Source organism: Indicator indicator, chromosome 10 (assembly GCF_027791375.1).
Source record: "Indicator indicator isolate 239-I01 chromosome 10, UM_Iind_1.1, whole genome shotgun sequence".
Lineage (NCBI taxonomy): Eukaryota > Metazoa > Chordata > Aves > Piciformes > Indicatoridae > Indicator > Indicator indicator.
Genome location: NC_072019.1, coordinates 18,026,429 through 18,045,729, shown reverse-complemented (window position 1 = coordinate 18,045,729; position 19,301 = coordinate 18,026,429). Strand labels below are relative to the sequence as shown.

Genomic DNA, 19,301 nt, shown 5'->3' with positions numbered 1-19,301 from the left:
CTTCTTCTGGTGCTCCAGCCAAGCTAATTCAGCCTTGGTCTTCTCTTTCAGAGCCTTCTCCCGGAGCCGAAGCAGTGAGGACTGATGAGCTGCTCGCATTTCCTCCTCTTTCATGTATTGTCTCACCATCTCCATGGTAAACTTAGAGAAACTATCTTGACCTCCTGAGAATGGCATGCTCAGTTCCTAAAAGGCCAGAGAAATTCAGTATGACTTGATAATACAGAAATTCCAAGGCTCTTTTCAATTATAAAATGTGAGTATACACAGGTACACACATACAAAAACAAGAAGGGAAGCTGAGCTTTGTGCAGAGCAGATTTTTCTTTGCTGGGCTGTGTGACAGATTTAGGACATGCCCTCCTGAGCCAGAGAGATGAAGTATCCTCTTGTACTTCCTAGCTGTGTGTAGGAATGGTAGAAGGATAATCCACTGGGCCTTTATAACCTACCTCAAAAAGTCACTCCTGTTCCCCAAAGCCACAAGAGAACAGGCAGAGGCCTGGATGAGTTCTCTAAGACAAGTCATCACACTTGTACAACAGTGACAAACAGCATGGTTCATACAACTCTGTTTTTGAGATGCTCAAGCAACCACAGGGATGAAAAGAACCCTAAAGCTTGCAAACACAACTAAGAATGGCTCACTGGAAGCTCATAAGCTTAACCACTTCAGTTAATTCACCTTAACTGTGGTGGCTTGACCTACCTTGATAGATGACAGAGCTGTTTTTTCTGGTGAGACTTCCTCGTCAGAGTCATCGCGATTACCACGTTTCTTCTCCAAGTTATTTCTGCGATGGCTCTCGGAGGGCAGCAAAGACCGGAAAGACTTTTCCTCAATCTCATCCTCTGTCATGGACTCATCAAATTTCAGGGAATACTCTGTTGCAACAGAAGCGGAATCTGAGGGAGATATCAGGGAAGGGGTTTTATGCTTGGGTATGCACCATTCAGGCAATTTTACTCTGTCTCACCTAAATAAAGTTAGAAGGCTGGGAAGACAGGGAGGTAACTAATGTAGAAAATGAGTGGATGGACAAGTGACCTTGATTTAGGCTACAAAATACTGTTGTCTAGCTTAAAAAGACCTAACAGGCTTCTGTACACAGGTATAATGGGGCTGCTAAAATATTTGTTCAGCCTGCAGACTCAGCAAGTGAACATCTGGCTACAACTACCACAGCAGAAAGGAGAACGGCCCCTAGACTCTGTCACACTGATGTACAAAATCTCAAAAGGTTCCCATCTCACTTTGCCAAATTCACCTGGGAGTCAGTTCCTTCACACATATATTTTGTCATTTATTTCAGAATTTAATTCCAGAACAGCACCTCCCTCCTTCCCACCTCACCACCTTCAGATTCACCACATGGAAACAAGAAAGCTAACCTTTTTCATCTGGCAGTGACAAAATACTATCACTTGGCAAGGAATCATCCACAGCAGTATGAGCCTGCTCTTCAATACTGCTAGTTAGCTTTTCATGATGGGAAAGCTTCTTCTCATTCTCCTTAGAAGATGGAGCTGAAGGACTCTCTTGGCAGCTGCTGGTACTGCTGTGTTATCAAGAGATAATGTTTTTAAATTATTACATGTCAAAATATTTATGTTACATGATTACTGTAGATACCATGACTAACATCCCAGCAATAACTGACATGCAGAGGATTTGGGCTTGTATTTATATTGCTGTTTGACTACTTTAAAATTCCAAGCCTGAGAAGGGCAAAATGCAAATACTTAGGACAGAGAAAAGGACTCCAAAACCCAGTGACTTAAAGTGACTTTCAGGTTACAAGGGTGATGTAATAGAAGTACACGGGTAGGCCACAGTGCAGAAATCAGAATAATCTCAGCTCAACAATTTCTGAAGGTATTTCATCTAACAAAAGTCAAAGTCACATCCAAGTTCTGAACACCTGCAAGGACAGAGGATCCCACAACCTCCCTGCAGCATGCCTATTCCAGTGTTCTATCACTCACAGGGAGCATTTTGTTTTCAGATGATTTTCCCTGTTCTGCAATGTCACCACTGCCTTCTGTCATCTCCATCTGCACCTCCAAGAAGAGCATAGCCTTATGTTCTCTAACAAAACACCTTCAGGACACTGAAACCAGATCACTGGTTACCTTTCTCTTTTCTATGTTAAGTTAACTCAGTTTCTTCAGCCTGTTTTACACATCATGTACTCCAGCCTCCTAACCATCTTGATGGTTCAGCACTAGACTTGCACCAGCAAGTTAATGTCTTTTCTCTACCAAGTTGCCCAAAACTGGACGTTGTATTCCAGATACAGTCTTATAGGAGCTGAACAGAGGGGAGTAACCATTTCCCTTTACTTGCCTGCTAGACTCTTGTTAATTCAGCTGAGTGAGAAAGCAGATGTGGAAGTCAACCATTCTTAAGTTAGGAAAGCCCAAACTGTCCGATTAGAACAATTAACAGCAAATTCAAAACTGAAAATACTAACACATAACATACTATTGCACTGTGGACCACAGTGTAGTAGGATTTTTAGTTAAAGTCAAAACAAATTCTGGTAGGCGTGTAATACAAGACAGGTTTACCTGCTGAAGGTTTAAAATTGAATTTCCCTTTTTTTTTTTTAAGAAATCACAGAATCATAGAATCAATAAGGTTGGAAAAGACCTCAAGGATCCAAGTCCAACCTGTCAATATCTTGATATTCCTTTGTACTTTAGTTCTTATTTACAGAAAAAAAAAAAAAAGCCTGTGTAATCTAAACTCTTCTTACCTCTGATCATGAACCTTTGATCTTGAAGACTCTGAATAGCTATCAGATATTGGCAAGTATGTCTTTTTCAAGTCACCTGTCTCCTCTTTAGCTTGTGAGACGGCAGCAGACTCACATTTCCTGAGAAAGAGAAGTGATTTGGGTAAATCTGTGTTGTCTTAAAGAACACTACAGTTTTCACAAGCTTTCATCAGTTTACTAGTAGTAGTAACAGTCACTATTTCTGAAAAGATCACTTAGACTAGTTAAATCACCCCAGAAAACATTTGGAGCATCTTTTTCTAGTCTTTTACGGAGACCTTCACATAATCAGTTAATACCACCTCTAGGGTACATGACAGCATAAAGATGGAATCCTAAAGGTTCACTTATTATGCCATCTTCAAATTTTCTTCAAGATTAGGTGAAGCAAAACCTAACTATCCCCCCTTTCCCAAATGTGAAACTATGCAAGACCTGTTTGCATCATTTCGAGCTCTCAGTTGCTTCAGGAACTTTAAGTGGAGCTGCCGCTGTTGGTCAAACAAGGAGGAGACTGGAGCAGCCGGAGCACTGACATTGTCTGAGATCTGGGTTTGTACTATCTCTGTCATCTGAGTACAAGAAAAACAAATACAATGAGCTTCGTAGCATCAAAACAGTTCTGAAAGAGAAAACAGTCATTCTTGCAGGGAATTTACTGATTTATTGAACAAACATGTAAGACATGTTTCTGAGGTGCTTTGTAACTACACATTTATCAATTTCAGCTGTAAAATGTGCACACTGCTCTGTAAATATTCTTTATGTACAGAAGAATTATGGATATGAAACTACAGACATGCAAGACACTATTTCTCATTCTGATCAACTTAAGCAAACCCTCCTCACTAGAATGATTCCCACATAATAAAACATTTCAGACCTACAAAATAAAAAGGAAAAAAAAGGAGAGAAGAAAAAAAAGGCAAGAAGGGAAAAAAAAAAAAGAGAGAGAAGGAAAAAGCGAGTGTTAAGATCTCTGTTGAAGATACTCCCTCCCTCCTTTTTTCTTATTTATTTTTTGCTCTGCTATATTCAGAAATACATAAAATTGCTGTTTTCCTGCTTTTCTAATTTAATTTGCAGGTGAAACAGAGACAGGATCAATCCTTGATGGAGCACAACTCTTAGAAATTAAAGACATTTTGTTCACTATCAATCTCTCCTGGAAGAATAAAAACTTAGTTTGCTACCAAGAAGGTAAGACTGTGGACCAAGGATTTAAGGTTGGTGACTGATTTCTAAGGATGCCAGAAAAGCTCCTTTAAAGTCCTATCATTTGTCCCATTACAGAGTTACAGAAGTTGCACTGAGAATAACACTGAACAGAAAACAACCTAGAGGCAAAAAAGGCATTCAAAAGCATACTGAAATTAGAACAGCTTTTGTCTTTCACACAGGACCTCACCTCACAGTGACCTGCATCTGTAGTGAGATGCGCACTTTCTGCCTGCTTGGCTGCAGCCTTGCATGAGGTCTCTTGTACAGCCTCCTGCTGTGCCTGGACCCGGTGCTGCACTGACTCTGCGTGGACCTACATACAAAACACAGACAGCTCAGCTCTTCACAATGTACTATCTATAACAACTACAGTTTTATTTCTTAAAATCTGGTGGGGGAAAAAAGTTTGAAATTGGCCCCAAGCGTTTTTACAGCTATTTTAAGTCCCTTCACCACTTATCCACATGTTGACAGCTTCAAATTAAGATTTACTTACAGCATTTTGCCTCTTATACACTCCACATTTTTTGAAGGGCAGCATTACCTGAGCTGCCTTCTGCCTTGCCTCATCCAGTTGTCTCTGACTTTCTAAAGCTTCTTGCTCAGCTTTGATTTTCAAAACAGCTAAGTCTTGTTCATGGCGCTGCTGCTGTGCCTATGGATGAGGAAAACAAGTTTTTATCGTGCAAGTTAAATGTAAAGACCTTTTTTCCCCTAGGTACTGGCTGCAACTATCTCCAAAAGACATAGGAGGCAGTGCCTCTTCTGCTAATGTAAAATTTTCAGCCTGTTGACTGACCCTTTCTAAGTAGACAGAGACAACACATGGAAGAAAGATGATTTAGGAGATTAAGTTTAAAAAACTAGAACAAGCAATCTTATGAACATAAGGACATTTCAACCAAAACCATGCTTTTCAAGGAAAGAGAACTGGTGCAGCCTGAACACTGCATGTCACTGGGAGCCATCATCAAACCCAGTAAATAGACAAGTTTTTGGTTTACTGCAGTACACAACCAAAGTGATGATTACAGCTAGTAGTGTATTAATGACACATACTCTAGAGTCACCAGTTCCTTGGTGACTCATTCACTTAAGGTAACAGATATTAATCCTAAAGAGTGGACACTGAGACACTCCATCACTCCCATTATGAATTCTCTGCATTGCTAACAAAAGCATACCTTGCCCTAATTTGATTAACTTTCTTGCAAAATTAAAAAAAAAAGAGAACAAAAAGGAAGGTAAGACAAGGAAGTCTTTTTCCATTACCTTTAGAATCTGAGCCAAAGAAACACTCTCTTGTTGAGCAAGTGCTATGCCTCGTACTCGTTCTACATCAGAAAGCTGTCTCACAGACTCCTCAATAGCACTAAGGTAGTTCAATTCTGCTGACAAACGATGCTGAAGACCAGCAGGAGAGAAGCGTATGCATCCTGCTGGATAAGATTTATTGGTCAACTTCCACAGACTTTAGTGCCCCACATCAAAAAATAATGAAAAATCAGAACTATTCTGGGATTAGCACGCTTTTAACAGAACAACTCACCGCTCGCTGAGGCTGCTCCTGCTCCAGACCTGCCAGTTCCCATGCTCAAGTCAGGGAAAGCTGCATTAGGCTTCATCCCTGCTGTTGTGGGTCCAGAGAAGCCAGAAGATGACTTGACTCTTTCTGCTGTATTGGCTATAGAATCAAACTGCAACATTTTTTGGGAACCAGGAGGTGGGGAAGAAGTCTGTGTCTTCTGGGGTCTTCCCTTGTCTGAGAAACTAAAAGTGAAATGACAAAGGAAAGGAGTCAATATTCTCCTAAGTCCAGACATTTGATATGACAATAAAGCAATAACATATACACCATAAGTCTTTTATGGTTTGCACAGGCCCAGTGTGGCTCTAGGAAACAGTCTCATGAGATGGACACTTCATATATATGTGTGTGTATATATATATATATATATATATATATATACACACACATACATACATATACACAAATAAATTAAAAAAACCCCCGAACAACAAAACCAAAATCATATGTACATATGAAATGTATACAAGATATATATATAGAGAGAGATACATTCCTTTACATTTTCCAGACCTGTACAGCACTCCAGGGTTAAGGTTCTACAGCACTCTTCCCCCCCGCCCCCCCCAGTATTACACCTAGTTAGCACACACACACAAACAAAATAAAATAGAATAGTATATGAATGTTTTACATGGCCAGACAAGCAGTTTCAGTGCCTCCTGTTAGAAACCTTGGCATCGAAGGACACTTACCTGCATATGTATTTACATATCTGAGAATCTGAGTGAAGAGTTTTGTTTTACTCACCACAAATTAGGGCAGTATTTTGATATTGGAATACCACAAACAGCATTTTTGAAAACTAAAGAGGTTACTATCAGCACATGAATGCTGCTGAATGCAATAAACAGCTATCCTGAGCTTTCATCTCTTTCATCAAAATGCAGTGAAATGTCTGAAGGCTAAAACTTGACCTAAGCAGTTACTAAAATACTACAGCAACACTTTCCAAGAAAAAATTAAAGGTTACTCTTTTTTTTTTTTTAAACATACATGAAATGATGCAGACACTTCTTAAATTTATTATTCCAATTTTATTAAGGCAAAGAGGATCAACAGTGGCTGTTTAAATCCTTTAGGATAAAGTTTTGCTTTAACTTGGTATTTCTTAGGAGGTCACAGTACATTTCAAAACCAATAGTGGATATCAATGAAGGTGATCAATATAAAACAAGACCTCAGAACTACTTTCTACTCACACAGAATGAGAGATCATTCGTATTATTTGTTCCGTTTTAGAAATAAGTGCAGTGAAAACTATTTATAAGCTATCTTTATTACATAATTAACATAAAACCAGCATCAGTTCATCTTTGAAAAAGCATCAACTCACAGGGCTGGATGGACTTATGAGTATTAGCTGAACACAAGCTGAGCCAAAAATGTCTGTGGGTCTTACTGAAAAGAGCAAGATGTACAGGTTGGCTATTTTTCCCCCTCTTCACTTACAGACCACTTGTAGAAGGGGAAAACAAAAATTATATTTCAATGATTGAGGTACTGAACCTGATGGGATATCTACACTGGCCAGTCATCCCTAAAAAAAACAGAGGGATCATTTGAGGAGAAATTGTATTTGCATTTTCTTTTACTACAGCAATATATTTTGGACTTTCATATTTAAAATACAAGAACAAAAAAAATTTTCTGCATGCCCATCTTACTAACATTTATTATTTCTGTTACTTTGCTTTTGCATATCCAAAAAGAGAGCCACTTTGGATAACATGCTTAGTTATGTTTGCATACAGTCTTACAAGGTTCATGTTACCTCATTAGGGAGTGTCCAGACAAGTTTTCCAGCGTGCTGTCTGTATCTGGGTTCTGCTCGTGATCTTTACTAGAAATTCTGCTACCTGATAAGGACTTCTTTGCCTGTTGGGATCCCCACTCTAATTCAGACAGTATTTTCCCTTCTTCCACAGGAAAGTGGTGAGAACTTCCACTGAAAGACTCCAACCCTAAAAAGCAACAACATTGCAAAATGTTTACACTTGGCATTCAAAGTATGAGTATCTTAACCATCAGGAGCCTAAAAATAAATGAGATTTTTTTCCCCACTTAAATATGCCTTTGAGGTAGAAGTCTATAAATCCAACAAGCAAGAAATCTAAGTTTGGCAGCTTTCCACAAGAGATTGTTGTGTCCACTGTCAACAAAACTGTCACTCAGGTTTCATTTCACACTATCACTTTAAATAAAGAAGAGCATTTGACACTTTCACACTGGTAATTAGAGTAAAGCCCAGCTTTCTTTGTGTAAGCCAGAGAATTTTGAAAACATAGGAAGAGAGAATTTGGAATGTCAAAGCTTATTTTTCTCATTCTTTTATTGACTTCAAAACTAGCTTTTCCTTATGTCATCCACTGATTACATAGTAAGAGCATAACAAGTATTAGATTCCTTCATGGCTTTGTAATACACAAGTTATTGTAGGAAGAAGTACATTTATTAATTTGTGCACTATGAAAACTGATCCAAAGGTGAAATATACAAAGGCAAACTTCTTATTGTCTTCATAAATGCAGCCATAACTCATATTTCCCAGGAATTTTCTCTGTATCAAATCTGATAACTTCCAGAGAATACTAGAATTAACTAATTTGTTTGAGGAAAGGAAACATTTTGATCTCTTGCTTATTTAATTTCAGATAACTGCATTTTAAGGTCAGAGAATTATCAGAGTCAAAAAGAACTCAGGAAGGAATCCTCCTATCAGTATTAAATTACCATTTCTAGACATGAGGAAAGATTACAAGTTTCATAATAAGAAAACCTGAAAATCCCCTTAGAAAAATACTCTACAGTCATGTACTGCACTTACGTTCCTTTTTCCCTCTCTTTTTCGAGGAACCAGAGGAGCGGGATGATGTTGCAGACCGTGGTCCAGATGAATGGTTAGAAGCAAGCTCTGCAGATGGAGGTTCATAGGGAGACTTCCTACTAGGAACCTCTTCCTGAATGCTTGAATTACTGCTTCCAGCAACACTGAAAAGGAGCACATTGACAGGGCTGAATCAAGGACTTCCAACTCCCGCATTATACTGTACATGAGAAATTCACCATATTTTAGAGACAGATGGCTAAAACTGCACAGTTTTAGCCCATCTTGAAAAGCATTCATCTTGAGATCAAAAACTACAACAGCTGAAACAGTAGGAAGTTTGATATAATATTGAACGTATTGAAACATACTTCTGGTACTATTAAACAATAAAAGATGGGTAACGACCATCCTTTCCAAAGTTAACTCTAGAGTGCTGTACAGTTACAGATTTGAACAACCTCAGAATGACTCTGAATGTAGTGGTCACTAGGCACACATCAACAACTGACAGAAATATGAGTGATTTTCAAGAAAGAATTACAAAAGATTTGCAAATAAGATGATAATGTAGCACGTATGAAGTAATACCAATAGAAGACCTATCAAGAAGCTTAATCAGAAAGAAAACACTTTCTCCAGCAAGCATTTTCAGTGTGCAAAGTGCCTTTTACTTTACTTTCTTGTGAGGTGAAGTACCACCAGTAGAAACAGTACTTGTCGCCTTCCTTAGGGTGCCCAAAGGATGTAAATTTATCTCATTACAAAAAAAGATGTCTTAGTAAATTAAGGAAGCCACATGAATTCAGTAGCAACATGGGGAGTCTCAGATTTAGTCTTCAATTTTAATTCTGAACAAAAGGTTTCAGAAGTTCTTACAGAGAATTTGTGTATCCATTACTAAGCGTTACCAAACCCTTACTGAAAGTAATTACAGGCTTTTTACAAAATTTTGAAGTATTAAAGGTAGTACTAAAGTACTATTTTAATATTTTCAAGTAGATTTCTTTTTTTCAAAATTACCAAGTTTACACAGAAGTTGGAGAACTAACTTCCACCTGACTCCAAAGGTAAGAACACTGTCTAAAACTACCTGCCAAATTAAAAGCAAAAATTAGCAAAAATAGTTTAATTTGTATCCTCACCATGCCGATTTCTACGTTAACTGCAGGGTCCTGTGGAAATACCTCATCACTCTGACTAGCATTAATTCATTTTTCACAAGAATTCTAACACTCAATTACCTGAGGTCACATGAAATCTTTTTGTCTGTTAAAGTGCTACTTCCCTGTGATGAGGAAAAATCATCTTCGTAAGAAACCACACTCTCTGGAGGGCTCATGGCAGGGAGCAAAGGGCGCATAAGGGTAGTCTCTCCATTCGGCTTTTCAAACGCTAAAGGGTGACCAAAAGGGAACAGACACCAATGAAACCACATACAAACACGCATCAAACAGGTAATAAAGCTGCAGACATTAAAATGCTCCCAGCCATGAGTTAAGGACTTCTTTTCAAGCACAAAACCATCAGGAAAACAACATCTCATTGCAATTTTAACACAGTGTAACAATCGCAGTCATCTTTTTGTAAATTATTGAATACTCCACTTCATTAACAGGCTCCAGGTAAAACATTCTTGAAAATCACAGTGCTTAAGAGTAGAGCCATTTGTAGAACATTCAAATGCAATCATCTTTAAGGAAAATAGAATGAAGGAAAAAAGAATCAAGAGAAAATACAAGATTAAAATCAACTTCTCAGAATGCATTCCTCCTCAAAATCAGAAATTCAAGGCAAGAGGTAAATTTTATGAGGCACTCATAAAATGAAAAATAAATTTGTACAAAAAAATGAACATCAAGTCATCCTGCAGGAGACACCCTATGACACTAATGCTTGAATTGGGCTTAAGCAAGAGACTTAACTTCCTAAAACCTTCCCTTCTCAAAATCAGGCATTGTTATTAGATTTTTAACTGTCATGTTACTTTGAAACATTTTTTTTAACTCCTGTGAGCAAAGATGCAAATGGAAACCCCACATCTTTCAGGATATGGAAGCGGAATAACAACTGGGAAAGGAGCAGCAAGACTGGTAGTAGTAAGCAGTAATTCACAAGAGATTTGAGAAGTTTTTCCATTTTTACCTTTTCCATTAAGCTGGTAACTCTTTGCGAAGATGTTGATGACGCTGTGGGGACTTCCCTTCTCCAGTTCCTCCCAGGGCCCCTTGCTGCACATGCCACTTGTGGGAGTGAAAAGTGGCAAATACTTCTCAGCTTCTTTCTGAAACTCCTTGATGGGCTCAAAAGCATTTCTCTCCCGAACACAGAAATACTTCTCTTTTAACGTCTCCATCCCTCCAAATTGTAACGGTTTATGCTGGCCTCCTTCCTCCTCAGAGAAGCTTCCGTCACTCAGGAGAAGCCCTTCACTGATAGATTCAATGCTGGACTCAAGAGGAATTACAGCTTTGGTGGGAGTGTGAGCCTGGCTTTCACGCCCTGGTGAGTCGCTCTGTCTCTTAGATGTATGTCCTAGTATCCCCTCATGCCGGTTAGCACCAGGGGATCTCATTCCAAGGCTGACTGCAGCAGTATGAGGCCTGATCGTCTCAGGGAGCTTTTTAAATTCACTAAGGTTGCCTACCCCAGGAAGGCTGTCACCAAAGGCTGTATGAGACACACAGGCATCCAACATCTTTTGAATTCTGGCTGAATAGGCATCTTCACTTTCCTCTCTCACAGGAGGACTCACAGCCTTTGCCCACCGCCCATCACCCTGCTTTTCTTGCATAAATTCATGGTCTGAGTTCCACATGGCACCATAATTGAATCCAGTCCCTGCCAACTTTTTGGTTTCATTTTCAATCCTGCTAGTAAGGGAAGCAGCTGTAGCTTTCAAAGCTTCAATCCGATCCAATTTGCTCTTATATTGGTTAGCAGTAGGTTTTACCAAGAGATTCTGCTGTGCAGCTGAATTCAGGTATGGCTGAGGCCTCATGGTCAGCGATCCCACTGGGGTAGCATGGCACCTCCTGCCTGCCAACATCGCATCACACTCCTTTGACAAAAGGTCCATCTGCTCCAGGTTCCAGTGTTGGGAGCAAGGGCCTCCACTTGAGCCCATGGGAACTTGCTGGTGAGAGAGATGGACTCTGGGGCTCAATCTGTCTGGCTGTACCTGTGGAGGCTCCATCAAATCGTTCCTAGAAAGTCAACATTTAAATTGATGACTTATACAAGTACTGGTGTTTTAGACAAAAGGATCATTGTCACGTATGTTTTTTTCAGGAAGAAATACTTTTTGGTGGAATCAGAAGGACAGGGAACCAGACAATAAACAGAGAACATGTTAAAAAAAGGCCACATAATGCAACAGCTTCAAATTTGAAACGCTGTTTATAGTGTATGGTACATTTTGGAGTTGTAACGAGTGTTTTCATCATGATCATCACCATCTTTTCCAAAAGTTTTCTGGCTACAGAAGGGAGGAAACATCCTTTTTTTTCACCCTCAGAACTACTTGGCCCCAGCCTTCCCCTTCCAGTTAAACTCAGCCCATGTTTCTTTGGAGCTGTCACTTATGATAAGCATAAACAACACAGAGAAAAGAACTGTAAATACAAGGATGTTTAAACTTCTGTAAGACATCTGTTTTTTCATTTCCAGACAGCTCCCATTTGTATGACAGGAGCTCTGTAGAGACCTTCCTTCATTAATATCACTTGTACATATTCTGAATACTAGGAAAGCAAGGGAGATCCTCACACAAAGTTGCTTCTCTGCTTACTGCGAGGTGCTCCAACAAACTCATGCAGCTCTTCAAGTCTCATCTCTCCCCTACTATTGGTATTACATTTTTTCCTTACACTAATATTTACTAGCATATGATTTATCAGCCTGTTCTATACACAGTACTACTCAGCATTCCTACAGCTTCCTTCAACTTTTCTAGAAAGGAAACAGGTCTTACTAAATTTACAAAGTCACTGTGGATTTAACCAAGTTAAGGTACAAATAAAGAAGAAAGTACCTGTTTAAGAATCAGACATTCATTATGCAATTAAAAAGGAAGATACACTTGCACAACAGGAATATCAAGGATGCAAGACACTATCATTTTTAGTTCCTTATATTAAAGTGGCTGGTTGGGCATCTTGACTTACGCTGAGAAAAACTTTGATAATACACTGCAAATGGGCAAAGCAGCATGAAAGGAAATAGAGAAAGACTTAGCTGCAAACAGATGCAAAGGTTTTGGTACTTTAGAGACAGTAATTAAAGGCCTGAAGCCAAGAAAATAGATTAAATAGAAACACTGAACAAATCAAATAAGAAAAATCAGAAGATATGTGATGCCCAATGGCAATGGCAGAGGAAATAGTCTCCCAATATGAAATGCACATCCCCTGGATGTCAGCAGAAGATTAACTGCAACTATCAATCACTTTAATTTGTTTACAGACCCACAAAATACCCACAGCCAAAATTTTCACATGCTTTCCTGTATCAGCTTCCCCTTCACTGCAAGGGAACAATGACTGTCCTTATATCCAATGAACTTTAGAGCCCAGTCTATTTCACCTCTCAGAGATGAAGACTAGAGTATCTCTCAAGTGGCTCACCTCAGCAGTGGTTGCTGTGGTTCTGAAAGTGACATGTCACTACTTGAAGATGCACTAGGAGGACGCTCTTGAGCTTTGTTTTCTTTGTCTGATTCCCCAGATGGCTGATAACCAGGTTTGGGCTGGAAATGAAGGCAAGCAGAAAAATGAGTTTTTTAATAGTCTGCAGGAGTTTAGAAGCTCTTGTCTCATTAAAATTCAAAGAGGCTTACATTTCTCTTATCACATCTTTCTTACCACACACACAGTTAAGCTCACAAGACATTTATTAGGTTTTGGGCAGAAGGTATTGGGAAAAAAAACCTTTGCTCCCATACTGAACCACTTCAGCTGAATATTTCAGATTGATATTAGTCTTTCACCATATATTACCTTACTTTCATATTTAGTTTCTGATCAGCAAACTTATTTAACTCACTGCTGATGAAGTTTGTCTACTGACCGCAAGCAATTTCAGACAATTCAGCATTTGACTGATGTTTTCTTAAAAGCCAACCTTTACTGCTGCTATTAGCTGAAATCCAGAATTCTGCTTCTATTTGTAATAGAAGGATAACTGCCATTCACCTTCACAGTAGGTCTTGCTGTGCTGAGAAGCAGCCACTAGAGCAAGAAGGCTCCAGATCAAAACCATTACATTTAAGCAAAAGCTAACTAGTTTTTCTTGTGTCCTTTTTCTGAATTATCATCACACCAGGACAAGTCATGACCTTCCTGAGCATACAACCTCCTATTCCTGCAAACAACTGCAACCCATAGAGTTAGTGAATCAGCTATACCTGTGCCTCCTGCACTGCAGGCAGCTGAGGTGGCTCTTCTAAAAGTGTACGCTCCAGCAATAACTTAGAATAGGTTTCCTGTAACCGTTTGGCTGCTGAAGGCTCAGGAGGAGGCACATTCTTCACTCTAGTAAAAGCCTCCTTCTGCTTTCTGTAGAGCTCCTGGAGTCTTTTGTTCTTCTGTTCTGTTGCCTCCTTTTGTGCTTTCTTCTCTTCATTCTGTTTCTTCTTCCTCTCCTCTTGCTGCTTGATCATGAACTGACGAACCTCATCTGTATCATAGTGACGTTTCTTACTGATCACTTGAGGCTCCTCAATGGCAGCTATCTTGTCTGGTTTCCTTTTCGTTGGACTGTGGCTCCTGGCGTTTTGAGTAGGCAAAACAGGTTTCTGATTCTGCTTTTCCACATCTTTCTCTTGCTTTGTACTCATGGAATCCAACTGCAAGTCATCAAGAATTCCACGTATCTCCACAGGCAGGAAGTCCTTATTTACAGGGGCATGACCTGCTTGGTTATCATCTGGAAAAATAGCTTCCAGTTTCTTCAGTTTATTCCCAGATCGTATTTTACTCCTTGACCTTTCAGAACTTGTTGAGGTTTTACGGGCAACATCCAGTCTAGAATCTGAACCTGTCCTTCCAATACGGCCTGTTGGAAGAATAAGACTCGTCAAATAGTTCAGGAAAAAAAATAATTTGGGAAATTACACACCATCACTCGAACAGCTGTCAAAGTGAGGATGGGGAAAGAGTGCAGATCTTACAGTAAACATTCAGTGTCGTGGTCTGAACACAGCAGACTTTTCTTAAACTGAGCTCACACCCTTCACACTATTAACAGCCAAACCACCTCACAGGCCTAAGCAGCACTGTCCCTTTATTGTCCTGCCTGAGATTCTGGATAAATTCTGGAAAGGGCTAGTGGAGGGAGTAATGAAGATTTATGATGCACATGGATGACGTTATATAGTATCTGCAAGAACTACAATTCCTGTAAACCAGGGACGTCTAATCATAGTTTACATATTATATACATCTGGAAAATTCAGGTGGCCTGTGGACCACTGCTAGCCATTCCTTCCCCTGCTATCTTCAAGAGGTAAAGGTAGACTGCAGGTGATGCATTTTTGTGGCTGCAACCTATTTCACATCTTTTCCAGAGTTTCTGAGCACCCCTGCAGCATGCAAATTATTCTCTCTGAAGTGAGATGTGCAGCACAGGCTTTCCATGACACCAAGTAAAGTTCTTCATGAATGGTTACGAGAAGTTACACATCCCAATGATGGATATGAGCAAAATTCTCCTCCTCCCACTCCCAGGTTGAAAGTAGAAGTTATTAAAAAAAGAAACTGATCACATTCCATCTAAGAAGTCTGCTTTAGTCTGCAGACACATAACAAATTAAGAACAACATAAAAAAAGTCCAGTGATAAAAGCACAACTTACCAAACTTCGCAGCACGCTCTCGTCCTGTTCTGTCACTAGACACAGCTCTTCTCTCCTGTTCTATTCTGGGAGCTGGACCCAGCATCTTTTTGGCCAGCTTCTGTCCCTCCCGCCAGGAGGATGCACTTATTATATAGTTTCCACCTACACAATAATTAATTAATAAAAGTCAAGCACTAGATGGATTTTCCAACACGTCAAAAAAGCATTTATTTCAACTATCAATCATTTATATACCATTTAGTTCTGCATAAGTGGTAAAGCTGCAGTTACACAAAAACAGTCAGAACTTTGAAGACACCCAATAGCTGACTCACACAACCACCAGTGCTTCATGCCTACACAGACCATGGTGTAAAAGTCCCAAAACACACTCTAGCACATTAAAGCCCTGCAAAAATTGATTTAACAAAGAAAAAAGGGTTATACAGCCTAAATATGTATAACCAAAGTTTACTGAGAAGAGAGGAATATTTGAAGAGGTCTGAGAAGAAGCTGTTCAGCTCCACTCCAACAAGGAAAATGAGAAAAAACCCACAAAGATCTAAAGTGTTGTAATAAGAACAAAAATAAAGGTGAGGGATAACAGTTAATTCAACTTTCATATTAAAAGATTATTAGCTGATATAAAAAAACCAAAACCAACAAAAACAAGACAAAACAAAACAGCCCCACAAAAAACCCAAATACAACACTTTAGAGATTTCTACAGGTAATTAAGTGTTGAGATTAAGTGTCTTATGAGTGGGTTAAAAAGATACTGAGCAGCAGGTGTTCTACACCAGTGCTAACTCACTGTCCTCCAGCTGGTATTTCTCTACTATGACTGAAAACAGGTTAAGATAAAATGTATTAGCTGATACTTAATTCAAGAACAGACTACCTTACAAGTGACAGAAAAAACACAAATGTTATTAGTATTATTTTATTATCCTATATAAAATTAAAGGATAAAATCTGGGTATGGTGGCATCTTTACCTAGTATTGGTTAAATTAAATGCTAGGTTTATCCAACTTGCCATTGATGTCACTAACCTCAAGTTATTAATAATATATACTCTCTTGAAATAATGACCTTAAACCGTTTTGGAGAAAAACATCATATAGAATTAAGATTATGAATAACCTAATTCAGATAATTTAGCAGTATTTTGCTGCTAGGGAAGCAGCTAACCCGAATCCCCAACTGGCAGTTGTTTTCTAACCATGCAACTGAGGGTTCTACTTCTGACAGCACTGCCAAAATAAACCCAGACACAGCAATGAGAACACAGCACAGCCAGAAAAAGAGGCACTATACTCTGGGCCCAACAGGGCTTTAGAGGTGGTACCAAAGCAACCTCAAGTGAAATCCGGGAGAATAGAACAACAGTGGTTTGGCAATCCCAGCCCTCAGTTCCCACCTGCCCTCCCTGCTTTTCTTCTTGGTATTTTAAACCAGGAAGAAGAAACCTGTTCAGTCAGAAGCCTGTAGCCCACTATTCATTTACTAACAGTTCTCCTTGCTTGCATGGTAAATTATCCAAGTATTTTATAAATCTGTCACTTGAAACATGTCATTACAAGCTGCTTTCAAGCAGACATTTCAGCCAAAGGGGTTCTCTTGCCGAACTCAGTGTTCTCAGTTACTTCTATGTGCATTTAAAAAGGCAGTGTAAAGTCTCATTTTCCATTTCAACTCAGCTGTTGGAACAAAACCACGCTAACGGAGCGGAACACGAGCTGTGGCTATTAATAGCCTTGGCTATATTAAGCAGTTTCTTATTGCTATGACTGAAGCAGGATGGACCATCCTAGATATGCCACTTAGATCTAGCTCTCATCTTCTAGTGATTTCAGGCCATCATTCTCCTCACATTTAATCCACTATGGAGAACAATCACTGCCATTAAAATCTGAGGCAATCTCTGTGCTCCTCCCACACTTAGATATTTCTGACAGTTCCAAGTTAGTTTAGTATAGTTCCCTAAGTAGGAATTGATCAGTACAAGAAGGAGCAAATCCATACTTAGCAGTTACTTTTAAGTATTAGTATTCGTTACCACAAAATATTCACACGCAGCTTCATGATTTACAGCATGAAGAAGCATATATTCCCTCTCTAAACAACTCTTTATACTAATTTTTCAAGGATTTTTTTTTCTTCCACAAAGTGTTTACTTACAGGTCACTGTACATAAGGAGAAACAGAAAACCTTAAAAGGTGCAAGAGATGCCTACCCTCACCTGTGTTTAAAGAAAAACAGACTGCCCAGTAGTGTGACTGGAGTTGTAACCACTTATTTTTTATGCAAATTAAAACCACAGATGAAGCAGAAGTGGAAGTCTTCGTAATTCTTTTGCTACATAGTATCAAAGATTAACATTATTGGGAAACTGACAGAATTCCATATATATTTGACTTTCTTCTACTAAGGCACTGCTCTACAGTATCCTGCTTACATCATCTCCTGTAAATAATTTTATTTAATAGACAAAGCTAATGTCAGAGAACAGTAAAAAAAAAAATCTGAATTGGTAGAAAAAATAAAGCAAATATGAACAAAACAGAAGCAGGATCCACAACTGTACTACTGCTGCTTTTTGTCTGTGTTGGCCTGACAGATACCTAAGAAACACATGCTCTTCAGCAGTTCCCATAAGGTACACACAGCAAGCGGGAAGGCAGAGAACTGAAATCAATCAAAAAAGCACACACAGCCAACCAAAAAACTACAAATTATACACATCCCCAAAGCAGCATACAGTCTACAAACACAATACAGCAGCATTCCTGTGCATCTCAGAAGGCAGAGACTAAACGTCTCTGCATGGCAACAGCCTTGACTCTAGAGTCGAGCCAGTCACCTTGTTTGGACTCAGGACTTGACAACCGTGTCAGTTTCTGCACTTTCCGCACTGGTCTGGCTGCTTTTTTCTCTTTGTTTTTCTCAAGAGGTTTTCCTTTCATTGCTGAATCCTCTGAAAACAAACAAAAGCTGTTAAGTGATATCCCACAGGAGAAAGCAGAATAACAAGCTTGCCTCAACGTTTACCTTGAAAAGCCAAAACTCAGAGAAACACAATAAAATTCACTGCCGCTCCCAGATTCTATGCCAAGATCAATTACTCCCAGTTCAGCATTTTAAAATCCTCACAGCATGCAAATGTTGACTTGAGTGCTGTTTCCCTACCCACTGGAATGTGATGAAGCCACAGAAATGCCATAAAAGTTAATTTTCAATTTTAAAAGAAGCACTGACAGTTTGACAGGAACAATTATTGGTTCTCTGCTATTATAGATGCTGCACTTTACAGCACTCATGTTCATGTAACTCCTTCCCTCAAGAAACACATAGGCGGCTGCTTCCACATCAATGCATGATGGCACATTCTCTCATTGCCTCCATGCTGGGACATGAAAGACAGAACACTTGTGTGCTCTTTCTTCAAAACCTGTCACATGATTCAACCAGCAATGAACAACTACTCTGTATGACTTAAACTCTCACAACACAGTTAGATTTTAGGCTGTAAAGATGCCAGGGACACTTACCAAAACCAGATGTTATCATGTTTTCACATTATGGCAAAGAACAAAACCTGAGATGTGGATCAGTCACCACCCCACTAAGTGTGCTTCCCAGCTACCCAAGGCACAAAGCAGAGACAAGAATTGCTCAAGGATTAACAAGCTGTATGAACAATTTCAGCAGACTACACTGGACACTTCCAAAGATTTTGAAAGCACTTTATTTTACACTCCTTGAAGATGCTCTTTTTGTAATCCCAAAAGTGAACTGTCAATAAGGAACTTCATGGCCACTATTACCACTGTTGTCTTTTCCTCTCCTATAAAAAGATGTGGTCAGACAGGATGCAACCCTCTCCATGGACAGATCTGAAGCTTTATTTGGATGCCAATATGAACTTTTACAGGCCCTAATTTCAGCTGAATCAACTCTCTGATGGAAGCATCAGGGAAGAACTACTGGTCACATTAAACAATGTGCAAATGGAATTTTAAGAGTCTTTAAGACTCCTCCTCAATAC

The 19,301-nt window shown here is 39.3% G+C and overlaps 1 protein-coding gene across 1 annotated transcript in view; it reads right to left on the bottom strand.

Annotated features, from left to right (window-relative positions):
* The window catches only part of CEP350 (centrosomal protein 350), a 73,367-nt gene that overhangs the window by 35,677 nt on the left and 18,389 nt on the right, over window positions 1-19,301 (bottom strand). Inside the window, 18 exon segments of the mRNA XM_054384425.1 lie at window positions 2-186; window positions 710-906; window positions 1,393-1,556; window positions 2,751-2,879; window positions 3,216-3,381; window positions 4,200-4,314; window positions 4,546-4,656; window positions 5,274-5,462; window positions 5,573-5,771; window positions 7,364-7,553; window positions 8,411-8,568; window positions 9,661-9,811; window positions 10,562-11,622; window positions 13,042-13,163; window positions 13,821-14,470; window positions 14,669-14,671; window positions 15,269-15,412; window positions 18,117-18,247. Coding sequence (XP_054240400.1) covers window positions 2-186; window positions 710-906; window positions 1,393-1,556; window positions 2,751-2,879; window positions 3,216-3,381; window positions 4,200-4,314; window positions 4,546-4,656; window positions 5,274-5,462; window positions 5,573-5,771; window positions 7,364-7,553; window positions 8,411-8,568; window positions 9,661-9,811; window positions 10,562-11,622; window positions 13,042-13,163; window positions 13,821-14,470; window positions 14,669-14,671; window positions 15,269-15,412; window positions 18,117-18,247 — 4,065 coding nt within the window.